Consider the following 13,897-nt stretch of genomic DNA (forward strand, 5'->3'; position numbering starts at 1 on the left):
TGTTCAAGGCGAGGACTTTAGCAGCTAGGCCACACCACCGGGTCTGCACTGATTCTTTTTTCACAAAAAGGAGTGATCTCTCTGTGACTATCACTTGATTTCCTTATTCATAGGGAGTGTTAGGAGAGGGTTGTTCTCTTTTACCTAATCCAGTTCCTCATACTTCGTCTCTTTTGCTGCCAAATGAAAGTTTTCTTTTAAGATTATTCCTACTGGGGCTGGCTCAGTAGGCTGATCCTCTACCTTGTGGTGCTGGCATCCCCAAAGGGTGCCAGTTCCAGTCCTGGCTACTCTACTTCCAGCCCAGCTGCCTGCTTATGGCTTGGGAAAGCAGAGGATGGCCCAAGTCCTTGAGTTCCTGCATCCTAGCCTTGGAGGAAGTTCCTTGCTCTCAGCTTAGCTGTGGCCCATGTGGCTATCTGGGGAGTAAACCAGGGAATAAAAGACCTGTCTCTGTCTCCTTCTCTAAATCTGCCTTTCAAATAAATTCACTTTTTTTTGAAAAAAAAAAATTGTTCCTACTTTCCAGTAACAGTGATCTCTTCTAAGGATTGATTTTATTTTTTGAAAGGCAGAGTGAGAGACCAGGAGAGGGGTTTCCATCTACAGCTTCACTCCCCAGATGCCCACAATACTTGGTCTGCAGGAGGGAGGAGCTTCTTCCCCAGTGCCTTGGGCCATCTTAAGCTGCTTTCCCAGATTCGTTAAGGAGCTGGATTGAAAGTGGAGTAGCCAGGACTTGAACTGGTGCCCAAATGGGACTGAACCCAATAACACCACAGCACTGGTCTCTAATCATCTTTCTTAAAATCTCAGTTTTCTTCATGGAAATAGAGTATAGCTGGAGAAAGAGAAATTAAAAATTACAGTTTAGATGAAAGGAATAAGTTTGTATTTAAAGAGAACCATACCCCATCATAGGAGCAGTGACTCTTTGTCAACTGATGAAGGTAGTGATTTTGAAGACAGTCTGAGACGCACTGTGAAGAAGAGAGCAGCAAAGCGACCACTCCGACTGACTCCAGTGAGTCCATTTCTTGTTTTTGAACGTGATCTCAAAGTGGCAGAACACAGAAGAGGTTCAAGTGATACGTTAGTGAAAGGACGATATTTAGTGTGTTAAAGGACAGTTGTAGGAAAAAAAAAATTTTGAGAAGAATTAGAATGTAGAGATGGGATGGGATCCAAAGTATTTAAAAGTTTTTAAAAATTGTGCATCAGAGAGACCCAGTTTCTCTCTATTAGCTGGTTCATTCCCAAATGTCCACAACAGCCAGAACTGGGTCAGACTGAAGCCAGAAATTGGAAACTGTGGGGCTGCAGGTGGTAGGGGTGCAAGTACACTCCAAGCATGTCAGCTGGGTGGTAGGGACCCAAACCGTCACCTGCTGCCTCCCAGGCTGTACGTTAGCGGAAAACCAGAGTCCCAGTCGGAGCCAGGACCCGAGTTTACACTTCTGTGTGGATGTGGGCATCCCAAGCAGTGTCTTCATTGCTGCAGCAAATACTCCCCCCTCAGCGACCTTTATGCATTTAATTTTCATTTGGAGGTAGAGATCTTTCACTTACTGATTCACTCCCAGATGCCTGTGCTAGGGCTGGGCTAGGCCACAGCCAGGAGCCTGCAACTCTGGTTTCCCACAGGCAGTTATTTGATCTATTTTTTTCCTCAGATTCTCATTGGCAAGAATATGAGTTGAAAGTGGAGCAGGAGAAACTTGAACCAGGCACTCCCAAATGGGATGTGGGTTGCTTTGTTGATCATCTGCCTTTCAAGGAGTTTTTAAAAAGAATTTGGGATTACTCACATTCATCATAACCTAAAAATCAGTTATTTCAGATTCGAGTTTATAACAGTATCTGCTATGGAATTAGCAGCTTACATCTGTTAATGTGATAACACTACTTTCACTTTCTCCTAATTTTACTCTTTTTTTGTTTTATTTTTATTGCACTGCTGATAGGTAGCCAAACATCCAAAGAAGGGGTCCTATGTGGTTCGTGGTCGTGGTCAGAAAGTGTCACAACCACCAGCCAATGATCTCTTTGATGCTGTGAAAGCTGCCAGAGGTGATATGCAGGTAAAGCAGTGTCACACTTCTGTCTCTTGATGCTGTCTTGCCCTTTGTGAGTGGGAAATAAGGATGAGTGTCTACAAACTTGTGGACATTTTACTGATCACACTTGTATCAACTGATCGATCAGAGCTCTGGAATAACATAGGGAGTCATTGGATCGGAATATTCCTTTTTTTAAAAAATTTATTTTTATAGGAAAAGCAGATAAGATTCATGGAGTAAAAGAGACAGAAAGGAAGATCTTCCATCTGCTGGTTCACTTCCGAAGTGGCCACAATGGCTGGAGCCCAGTCAGTCTGAAGCCAGGAGCTTCTGGGTCTGGCACGTGGGTGCAGGGTCCCGAGGCTTTGGGCCATCCTCTGCTGCTTTCCCAGGCCATAGCAGGAAGCTGGATGGGGAGTAGAGCAGCCGGGACAGGAGCCTGTGCCCATATGAGAATCCAGTGCTTGCAAGATGAGTAATTTATCCATAGAGCCACTGCACCGGGCCCAGAGTATTCTTTCCCTACAGGTGTCATAGGATTGGAGCAGTTCTGCCTTTTCTTCATTGATGGAGAAGGCGAGAGGGTTAAATGATCTAGAAGGCTTGGATCTGGTTGTGGCTGGCTCATTTACTCTTGTCATTTTGTAATTCCATGTTGACATACCCAATCCTTTTGATTGCCTTCCCACATTTTCTTTACGATTCTTTGCATAGCTAGTATGCATGTGTATTAAACTTACATGTAATTTAAAAAATAACCACCTAGATCTTCATTCCCCCCCCAATTAATGAACCATTGGCAGTGCTGTAATGACCCCTGGTATTTTTTTTTCTGTCCATCTTACAACAAAGTCTTAGGGAAAATTGCTAGAGTGAATTTTGTGTTAATCATTCTCTGGTCTTCATTATAGTGTTATACAGATTGTTTTTCTTTTTTGAAGACTTTATTTTTATTGGAAAGTCAGATATACAGAGAGGAGGAGAGACAGAAAGATCTTCCATTGCTCACCCTCTCCCCAAGTGGCCATGTTGGCTGGAGCTGAGCTGATCAGGAGCCAGGAGCTTCTTCTGGGTCTCCCGTGTGGGTGCAGGGTCCCAAGGCTTTAGGCCATCCTTCACTGCTTTCCCAGGCCACAAATATGGAACCAAGTGGGAAGTGGGGCTGCTGGGACACACGAAGCAGCGCCCATATGAGATCCTGGCACGTGCATGCAAGGCTAGAACTTTAGCCACTAGGCTATCGCACTGGGCCCCAGATATGTTTCTTAATGTATAATCATTTGGCCTGCTGCGACTTAGCATAGTTTGAGGTTCACTCATTTTGTCTGTTTTAATGTAGATTTGTGTGTAACGTATAAATTTTATGATTTTTAGAAAAAAATTTTTAAAGGTTAATTTTTATTGGAAAGCCAGATATACAGAGAGGAGGAGAGTCACAGATCCTGTTGGTTCACTCCCCAAGTAGTCACAACGGCCAGAACTGAGCTAGTCTTAAGATAGGAGTCAGGAGCTTCTTCTGTTCTCCCAAGGCTTTGGGCCGTCCTCGACTGCTTTCCCAGGCCACAAACAGGGAGCTGGAAGGAAATTAAAGCAGCCAGGATATGAACAGGCACCCATACGGGATTCAGGTGCATGCAAGGTGGGAACTTCAGCCACCAGGCTACTGCATCGGGCCCTGATTCTATATTTTTAAAATATTTCCTATTTTTTGAAAGGCAGCATTACAAAGAGGGAAGGAGAGACAAATCTTTCATGTGCTGGTTCACTCACCAGAAAGCCACAGCAGCCAGGAGTTGTATGATCTCAAGCTTCTCCTGGTCTCACACATAGGTGCAGGGTAGAAGCCCTGGGACTGTCCTCTGCTGCTGTCCCGGGCCATTAGCAGGGAGCTGGAGAAGTGGGGCAGCTGGGACACACACCTGTGTGGAATGCTGGTGTTGCAGGCGGAGGCTCAGAGTGATACACTGCAGTGACATGAAAATTTTTTTTTAAAGAGTTACAGGACCCAGTGCAATGGCTCTGTTGGCTAATACTCCCTTTGCAAAGTGCTAGCATCCGATTTGGGGGCTGATTTGTGTCCTGGCTGCTTCACTTCCCATCCAGCTCCCTGCTTGTGGCCTGGGAAAGCAGTGAAGGACGGCCCAAACTTTGGGACCTTGTACCTGCTTGGGAGACCTGGAGGAGGCTTATGACTTTGGATTGACTCTGTTCCGCTCCAGCCATTGCAGTCATTTGGGGAATGAACCAGCGGCTGAAAAATCTTTTTGCCTCCTTTCTTTAAATCTGATCTGCTTTTTTCAGAAAAAAAAAAATAAATCTTTAAAAAAATTTTAAAAATAAAGCATTACAGAGAGAAAGAGGGAGAGAGCTTCCACCTGCTGGTTTACTCCTCAGATCGTGGCAAGACCAGAGCTGGGCCAAGTCGAAGTCAGGAGCAGGAGGTTTGTTTTTTTTAAGATTGATTTATTTTTATTACAAAGTCAGATATACAGAGAGGAGGAGAGACAGAGAAGAAGATCTTCCGTCCAATGAATTACTCCCCAAGTGAGCTGCAACGGCTGGTGCTGCGCCGATCTGAAGCCAGGAGCCAGGAACCTCTTGCGGGTCTCCCATGTGGGTGCAGGGTCCCAAATCTTTGGGCCGTCCTCGACTGCCTTCTCAGGCCACAAGCAGGGAGCTGAATGGGAAGTGGAGCTACCGGGATTAGAACCGGCGCCCATATGGGATCCCGGGGCTTTCAAGGCGAGGACTTTAGCCACTAGGCCACGCCACTGGGCCCAGGAACAGGAGTTTGATGTGGGTCTCCTGCATGGGCGGCAGGGGCCCGACCCTTGGGTCATCCTCATAACTGCTGCTTTCCCAGGTGCATTAGCAGGGAGCTGCATTGGAAATGGAGCAGCCCAGACTCAAATTGATGCCCACATAGGGTACCTGCTGCAGATGGCTGATTAGCCTGGTGTACCACAGTGTTGGCCCTAATAATTACCTATATATTTTTTTATCATTCTCTTTTTCCACAATTTTTCTTGAATTTCACATCTTTTTTATAGACTCATTCTGTCCACAGTTTATCCTTTAATAGTTTCTTTAGGTAGAGGTTTATTAACAAAATTTCAGGTTTTGCTTCCTTAGAAGAATCTTTTATGTTTTTGAAAGTTTTTTCTAATTTAAAATATTAATATTTTTTTCTTCACTACACTAGATTCTTCCATTGCTTTCTACCTACTCTTTTTGCTGCTTCAAAAAAATTTTATTTTATTTATTTGAAAATGTTGTGGAGAGGGATTTCCATCTATTGTTTCACTCCCTAGGTAGCCACATCAACCAGGGACTGGGCCAGGCTGAAGCCAGGAGATTCATCTGTGTCTATAACACGGGTTAGAAAGGGCACGAACTCTGGGACCGTCCTCCACTGCTTTTCCCAGGTCATTAGCAGGGAGCTGGATTTAAGTGGCCAGAACTCAAATCGGTGCTCTTGTGGAATGTTGATGTTGCAGAAAGCAACTTAATTATGTCAGCATTAGAGTTGTAAAATTAAGATTTATTTATTTTCATTGGAAAAGCAGATTTACAGAGAGGAGGATAGGTAGGAAGATCCTCCATGTGCTAATTCATTCCCCAGATGGCCACAGTTGTTGGAGAACTTGAGCCCTCCTGTACTGCTTTCCCAGGCCCATGCAGGGAGCTGGATGGGGAGTGGAGCAGCCGGGACACAGAACTGGTGCCCATATGGGATGCTGGCGTTTGTTAGCTGAGAATGATCCTGTTGAGCCCAAAGTGCCAGTTCCTAGACTTGTTTTAAAATTTGATTGTTTTGTAATAATTTCAATGTCTGAATTCTTTGTCAGTGCAATCCTGCCTCCCCATTCTTACTTTCGTACTTTATTTCTTTGTTTTACTAGAGTTATGTTGGGGACCCAGCATGATGGCTCAATGGCTAAATCCTCGCCTTCCACATGCCAGGATCCTATATGAGTACATATTTGTGCCCCAGATGTTCTATTTCCTATCCAACTCCCTGCTTGTGGCCTGGGAAAACAGTAGAGGGTGGCCCAAAACCTTGGGATCCTGCACCAACATGAGAGCTGGAGGAAGCTCCTGGCTCCTGGCTTCAGATCAGCTCAGCTCTGGCCATTGCAGCCATCCGGGGAGAGAGCCAGTGGATGGGACATCTTTCTGTTTCTCCTTCTCTCCATAAATCTGATCTGCCTTTTCAATAAAACTAAACCTTTAAAAATTTATGTTGTCATTCTTGGGGCCTAGGTGAAGGTGGATTTTTGAGAAACCTACATTTGCTTTGGCACTTGTTTGCGGAAACTTGAGAATCTCTTTTGACAAAATTCTCTGCTAGATGTTAATGTAATCAGTGTGATGGTTTGCATCAGAGTTTCAGATCCACACCAGAGGGCTAACTATAGTGAGGAATTCTAGAAGAAGAGCTCCTTTTCCCCCCTCCTCCCAACACTAAGGTTTTTTTTTTTTTTTTAATGTTTGTTTATTTTTATTGCCCAACCCTCATCCATTTCCAGTTCTTACTGTTGGATGCTACAGCCAAGCCATGCCTGGTCTGTCCCCAGACCCAGCTCTCATGTGGTTCAGTGGGTGCCGAGACTAAACTCGGCGTGTCCTACACCCACCCTGGCTCTTGTGAGCACCAGCAGGTGCTGGAGTGTATCCAAGTCTGGCACACCCCAGAAGCAGTCCACGCCCATGCTGAGATGCTGCAGTCATGTCCAACCCAGATTGCTGCCCCAATCAGGCTCTTGCACTCACCAGGGGGAACCGCAACCCAGCTGGGGTGTCCCCTTAGCTCCCCAACCAGGCCTGCTCCCAGCCACAGATCGTGCAGGCCAGTGGTTGCTCTGAGGATCTCTGGAATTTTATGAACCCTCAGGACAACATTCTTCTTGCATGCCTTCTGGTATTCTATCTCAAATTTGTTGTATGTGGATTTCTACTTTTCATTCTAATTCATGTTAAAAGAGTTAACATTTTCATTGAAAATTTTCTTTATTTCATGCTCTACCAATCAAGCTAGCTGGGCAAGTCATAAATTTAGATGTTTCCATCAGGAGAATTATAGACTTTTATTCTGTTTTGTTTCTCAAAGTAAAAATAATCCACATTTTTTTCCCCTAGTCTTTGGTGGACGAATGGCTAGAGAGCTACAAGGAAGACCAGGAGTCAGGATTCCTGGAGCTCATCAACTTTTTCATCAGATCTTGTGGATGTAAAGGTGAGGAACTCTTCCTTGGCGTCTTCAGCCTTCTGCTCCTGTGTTGTGAAACTTTTCCTCCATTTACATGAGTAGAATTAAGTACTTCCTTAAAGGAAAGATAGTAAAGCATAAGAAAACTTTTACTTATTTAGCTACATATTTTTAAAGATTGATTTTATTTGAAGGGCAACATGACCGAGAAAAACTTTCATCTGCTGGCTCACTGCCCAAATGACCACAGTGACCAGAGTGGGGCCAGGCTGCAGCCAGTGGCCAGGAGCTCCATCGGGGTCTCCTGTGGGTGTCAGGGTCTCAGGTAGTTGAACTGTCATCCACTGCTGTCCCAGGTGTGTTAACAGGGAGCTGGAGCAGACGTGGAGCAGCCAGGACTTGAAGTGATTTGATCTGAGATGCTGGTGTTGTAAGCAGCAACTTAACTTGCTGCACCACAGCGCTGACCTCTACATTTTTGACTAATAAATAAGATAAGTGATTTCATCGAAAACTGTTGGTATAAAACCCTTTGGGGGAAAAATAATCAGGCTTATGTGGTGATCATGCTATTTACAAACTTGAAATTGGCCCATCACATTCCCTTATATCTTTCTGGATGAAATCATATTACTGTTTCTCAGTATCTACCCACTACTCCTGGGAAGCTGTCGTGCTCCACATCTCTAAATGTCATGGTTGAATTCATTCAGGCAGCAAGTCTCAAAGTTTTATTATGAATCCAGTTTTCTAAAAATCATAGTTTTATTTATTTTTATTAAGTACTTTTTAAACTACAATTTTCCATTGCTTGATGGTTTTGGTTGCCATATGGTTACCCAGAAAGACTGGGTAGACCTAGAGCTAGGATTTGAATCCGCTGATTCTACACCTAGGCTCCTTTCAGGATGTTCCTTCGCGCCTCTTCAGTTTTTTCTGAAAATGATCTCAAGAGTGTCTGGTGGGTTTCTTTATAACTGTCCTTTCTGCTTCCTCCTTCAGGCATCGTGACCCCAGAGATGTTCAAGAAGATGTCCAATTCAGAGATGATCCGACATCTAACGGAGCAGTTTAATGAGGTGGAGGAGGAAGACCAGGATCATCTTGCCCCTCTTTAGAACACAAGGCCCATTATCCTGTTCTTTCTGTTTATGGGAAATGTGCTGTTGGGAGGAAGAGCTCAATTGTGGGGGCTAAATGGGACTCACATTATCTGAATATGCCTCTAGAATTAGGGAGAATAGTAGGAAATGAGGTATAACATTTTTACTAAATAAATACAACATATTTACTGTGGGTTTTGCTCTCCAGGTTCCTCTGTGTTTGTGGTCCTGGTCATAACTTGCTCATCGTTTTGTAAACCCTTCTATAGGACTCGGGGGAGTATCCCCTGACCGCGCCAGGTCCATCATGGAAGCGGTTCCACGGAAGCTTCTGTGAGTTCGTGAAGGCATTGGTCTACCAGTGCCAGTACAGTCTCCTCTATGATGGCTTCCCTATGGACAACCTCATCTCCATACTCACGGGCCTCTCGGACTCCCAAGTCCGCGCCTTCCGTCATACTAGCACCCTGGCTGGTGAGCACTCATTTTTACCCCATGGGTCTTCTAGGGATCAGTGGGATCTACCGCTTCTCCAGCGGTGGTTATTGTTCCTGCCTGTGTCTGTACCTCACAGTACACATTTGGAATTCAAACCCCAATGTTAGATTGTGAAAAGGGGTGGATCATGATGGTAGTAAATTCCAGCTTAGCAGCTTTCTTGTATAGCACCCTTGGGATATACAGAGGGTTAAGAGAAGACCAGAAAAGTTGTTGGGCTGTGGGAATCCATTTCAGGATGGTCCAGAATTCTAGGTCACCCTGCTGTAGCTTTCATTTTTCACTGCCTCTTTCCATTTATGTTTTGGACATAAGTTTTTCCTGCTGATTTAAGTAATGATTTCCTTTTTTTTTTTTCCTGACTCAAAGCTATGAAGCTGATGACCTCCCTGGTAAGAGTTGCCCTCCAGTTGAGTCTGCACAAAGACAACAACCAGCGTCAGTATGATGCCGAACGCAACAAGGGTCCAGGGCAGAGGTCGCCTGAACGCCTGGAGAGCCTGCTGGAGAAGCGCAAAGAAGTGAGCCAAGCTGCTTGTTCTTCCCTCGCTGCCTGCTTCCACCGCTTCTGCCACAGACCATCTTATCCAGCCCCAGTGCCTTTCTCAGTAACACATGGGCCCCAAGCATCCTTTCACGTTGTGGATAATGAAATCTGGCAGCCTTTTTTTTTTTTTTTGAAAGATTTTTTTTTTTTTAATTGGAAAGTCAGATATACAGAGAAGAAGAAAGACAAATGGCAGCACTTTTGTAGGCCTGTCTGGCCATCGTGTGCTCACATTTCTGAAGTGTGGGCTCAGTAAGTCTTGTCTAACTCAGAGTGCCTTTAGGCCTCGTTGTGTTTTCACTTTGTGCAGTTTCTGTTTTTCTGCCTTACAGTTTGTCATGCCCTGGTGACATTCAGAGAACTTAGTTTTGACTTTCCTGTTAAGTGTAGAGTGTACAAGTCACTACAGGAGGCCTAAAAGCCAACTACTGACAAAGGAGGTCATGTTCAGAGGATGGGGGTGCGAGGCCTTCCAGTCATTCTACCTTTGCTTTGTTCCAGTTAGTGGCTCACTCCCTAGCTTCATGTAACTTCTCTAAACTTATTTCCTTTCCTTTAGAAAGGGGGATAAATCCACATTTTGTGAGTTCAAATGAGATAATAAGTAAATTTCCCAGTCTGGCCTATAGTAGCTATTTGCTTTCTTTTCAACTTAAGACTACCAAAGGGGGGCCAACATTGGGTCTTAAACCTACCACCTGTGACACCATCCCATATGTGATGTGAACTTTAAGCATTGTCTACATGAGTCTGATGTACTTTATTTCTGTTCCCCAGTGGCAGCTGACACTCTTCCACTCAAAATTCCTATTTTGAAGCATTTCAGACGTTAGGCTTAGGGATGCACAGCCTGTGTTATGTTTTTCCTATATATACATAGCTATGATAAAGATTAAATTAGGCACAGTAGATTAATAATAATAGAAACAACAAAATAGCACAAGTATATACAATATACTATAACAAAAGTTACATGGGTGTGATCTCTGTGAAAATATATTATCCTCTACATATATTTGGACTTCAGCTGATTGTATTGTAGGTTACTGAAACTGCGAAAAACAAAACTTCAGATGAGAGGAGACTACATAATTTAAGATTCTGGACACTTATCGGACAGTGAAAATAGAAGAAAAGGAGGGAGATGGACAGTTTCCCAATAATCCTTTAACACTGAACAGATCTTTGGTGAGGGCTGGGGCAGCAGCCAGTGGGCACATGTGGCGTGGGGACTCTTGCCAACCTCAGGTCTCCTTTTCAGGAAGTAGCTCTTTACTTGCTTAGTGTCCCACGTACTAAATCCTTTTTGCCATTTAGCTTCTCTCATCTTCCTTTGAAACCTTTATTTTTCAAACCAGTGAATTCCTGATTTCTGTAGCCAGTGACTTTCCTTAATCTCCCTTTTCCAGATTTTCTATAGAATTTGGTACAGATGACCATCTTCTCCTCAACCCCCCCTTTTTTTCCATTTCATTCTTTTCTTTCAAATCTGGAAAATTTTTTAAAAGATTTATTTATTTTTATTGTAAAGTCAGACACAGAGCAGGAGAGACAAAGAGGAAGATCCTCTGTCTGATGATTCACTCCCCAAGTGGCCGCAATGGCTGGTACTGTGCTGATCTGAAGCCAGGAGCCAGGAACCTCCTCCAGGTCTCCCACACAGATGCAGGTCCTAAGGCTTTGGGCCATCTTCGACTGCTTTCCCAGGCCACAAGCAGGGAGCTGCAAGGGAAGCGGATTAGAACAAGTGCCCATACAGGGTCCCAGTGCATTCAAGGCAAGGACTTCAGCCACTAGGCCATTATGCCTGGGCCCCAGATCTGGAAATTTTAAAAGATTCAGAAAAAGACAGTGGTGTAATGAATATCATATCCTCATTGTCTGAGTTTAATATCTGACCATAATTCACATAATTTATAGCTACTTTATAGTGAATTATAGACTTGGTTTGCTACTGCATCACCTCAACACTATTTTCATATCCGAAAAGATTAATTATAATACTGGTATTTTAAAATTATAATTCAAATTTAAATTTCCCCATTTACCTCCTAAATGCCTTTTGTATCTGGGTAATCCCAACCAGGATCTAATTAAGGGCTGTGCCTTGTGTTTGGTTGTTGTGTTTCAGTCTCTTACAAGTTTGTATGCGTTGTTTGCCCCCTTTTCCCACTTTCTTTCAGTATATTGTTCAGCTGAGTATGTGGGTGTGGGGAACCAGCATTGCGGCATAGTGAGAAGAACTGCCTGCAAAGGGACATCCTTACGGGTGCCAAGTGGCCTAACCCCAGATGTCCCGACAGTCTAGGGAGTGGACCAATGGATGGAGGATTTTGGTCTCTGCCGCTCTCCCTCCCTCCTTTATTCTTTCTGTTTCAAATAAGTAAATCTTTTTTTAAGATGGGATCAGTTCTTATAATTTTACTTCCTTGGTATCTGCTGTTCATTTAATCCATGGCTTCTCAGCAGTGGACCTGTTGGCCTGGGTATGCTGTCCTGGCCTACATGTAGGATGCTTAGTGGCATCTTTGGTTTCCCTCTACTGGATTCCAGTAGTATCCTGCTGCCTTGTTTGCAACAATCCAAAGTATCTTCAGATATTGCTGAATACTCTTTCGGGACAAAACTGCCCCCACTGAGAAGCACTCATTTATTCTTGTTGTTGGGTTAGTTTGTTTGCTGCCTGTCTGTCAAACTGCTGTTTTTATCTAGAAACAATTCTGAGATAGGCATTTTAAAAAAAAGATTTGGGTCCAGCACAGTAACCTAGTGGCTAAATCCTCGCCTTCCAAATGCCAGGATCCCATATGGGCATTGGTTCATGTCCCAGCTGCTCCAATTCCCTTCCAGCTCTCTGCCTGTGGCCTGGAATACAGAAAAGGATGGCCCAAAGCCTTGAGACGCTGCATCTGCACAGGAGACCTGGAAAAAGCTCCCAGCTCCTTGGCTTTGGATTGGCTCAGCTCCAGCCATTGCAGCCTCCTGGGGAGTGAAGTGGCCAAAAATGTTTCTGTCTACCCTTCCATCTATAAAATCTGGCTTTTCGATAAATAAATAAAAAGGCGAAGTTAGGCAGAGAATTATCGTATCCACTTGGTCACTCTCCAAATAGCCACGGTGATTGGAATGGGCCAGGCTAAAACCAGGAGTTTGGAGCTTCTTCTGAGTCTTCCAAGTGGATGCAGGACCCTAAGCACTTGGGCCATCCTTTGATGCTTTCCAAGCCATTAGCAGGAACCTGGATCACAAGTGGAGCTCCCCAAATGGGCCAAGACTTGAACCAGGCCCATGTGGGATGCCAAGCAGCAGCTTAACTGGCTACACCGCAGTGCTGTCCCTGAGATGGGCATTTGGCTGTGTAGTTAAGTAGGATGTCCATGTCCCATATTGAGTGTTTGAATTTGACGCTTGCCTGTGGCTGCTGAGCCCAGCTTCCCGCCAGTCCAGGCTGTGGGAGGTCCTCACCAGCAGTGGTGACTCGTAATTCCCCATGAGGGAAATGGGGATTAGGTTCCCAGCTTCTAGCTTTCTCGTCCAAGCTCAGCTGCTGTCGGCATTTGGGACTGACGTAGTGAATGGGGAGAGCTCTCAGATGTGTGTTCTCTCCTCAATCTGTTTTCCCAGTTACCATTAGTCAAACGTGTAACTACTAGCTAGAGCTTCTGGTTAGTTAGAATAATTATACAACAATAGAATGTTACCTTTCCCAAGCAGAAACCTTGGACATTCGTTGAGCATTCAGCTTTTTTGTAGAATTAGAAATTTCGAAAGGACTTAGGATACCAGGGGTTTGTGCTGGATCTTGTATATAGGAAGCAGGTGGAAGTTGTCTTTCTGTATCTTTGTAGTCTTAGCTATTGGGGTGCAAATGAAATTAACCTCTACTTCCCTGTCCTCCAGCTGCAGGAACACCAAGAGGACATTGAGGGGATGATGAACGCCCTCTTCAGGGGTGTCTTTGTGCATCGGTACAGGTGAGTTGGTGAGCTTTGCTCTTTGAAGCAGTCAGACCACAGATGTGACAAGGTTCCCTTCTTACCTTGAGTTTCTGGGGTAGTTCCAGAGCTAATGCAGCTGGGACAGAACCTCGAACATCAAATGTTTCTAATTAATAAGGTTTAACTTACCCCATCTACAAAGCATCCTGTAGGTAGGTAACTGATAAATTAATCATCAGTTAAGATGATAAGGCATTGCTAAATATTTCCTAGTCTATTTTGTGGTTGACTTGCTTCTGTTTTACCAATTTCTGGGAATAGAGGTTTGAGAAGACACAGGCAGCCAGAACGCTGGCCAGCCACTTCCTAGCACAGCCTGCTTTTCTTGTGCTAAGAGACAGGGGGTTTTGTATGTTCAAAAGAGCTAGTAGAATTAAGCTAGAGTATCTGAAGTTGTTTCTCACTTGCATTCCAACTTTATGCCTTTTCAGACCTTTCAGATTTAATCTTTTCTTGAAGTGGAATTAAAATATACACACAGT

At 44.3% G+C, this 13,897-nt stretch overlaps 1 protein-coding gene across 1 annotated transcript in view; it reads left to right on the top strand.

The window, feature by feature from the left end:
* Positions 1-13,897, top strand: part of STAG3 (STAG3 cohesin complex component) — a 35,280-nt gene that overhangs the window by 2,356 nt on the left and 19,027 nt on the right. Inside the window, exons 3-9 of the mRNA XM_058680717.1 lie at positions 922-1,024; positions 1,965-2,081; positions 7,200-7,296; positions 8,272-8,348; positions 8,642-8,846; positions 9,240-9,391; positions 13,318-13,391. Of these exons, the coding sequence (XP_058536700.1) occupies positions 922-1,024; positions 1,965-2,081; positions 7,200-7,296; positions 8,272-8,348; positions 8,642-8,846; positions 9,240-9,391; positions 13,318-13,391 (825 nt within the window). The remainder of the gene's footprint in view (positions 1-921; positions 1,025-1,964; positions 2,082-7,199; positions 7,297-8,271; positions 8,349-8,641; positions 8,847-9,239; positions 9,392-13,317; positions 13,392-13,897) is intronic.

This window comes from Ochotona princeps, chromosome 24 (genome assembly GCF_030435755.1).
Source record: "Ochotona princeps isolate mOchPri1 chromosome 24, mOchPri1.hap1, whole genome shotgun sequence".
NCBI classification, from domain to species: domain Eukaryota; kingdom Metazoa; phylum Chordata; class Mammalia; order Lagomorpha; family Ochotonidae; genus Ochotona; species Ochotona princeps.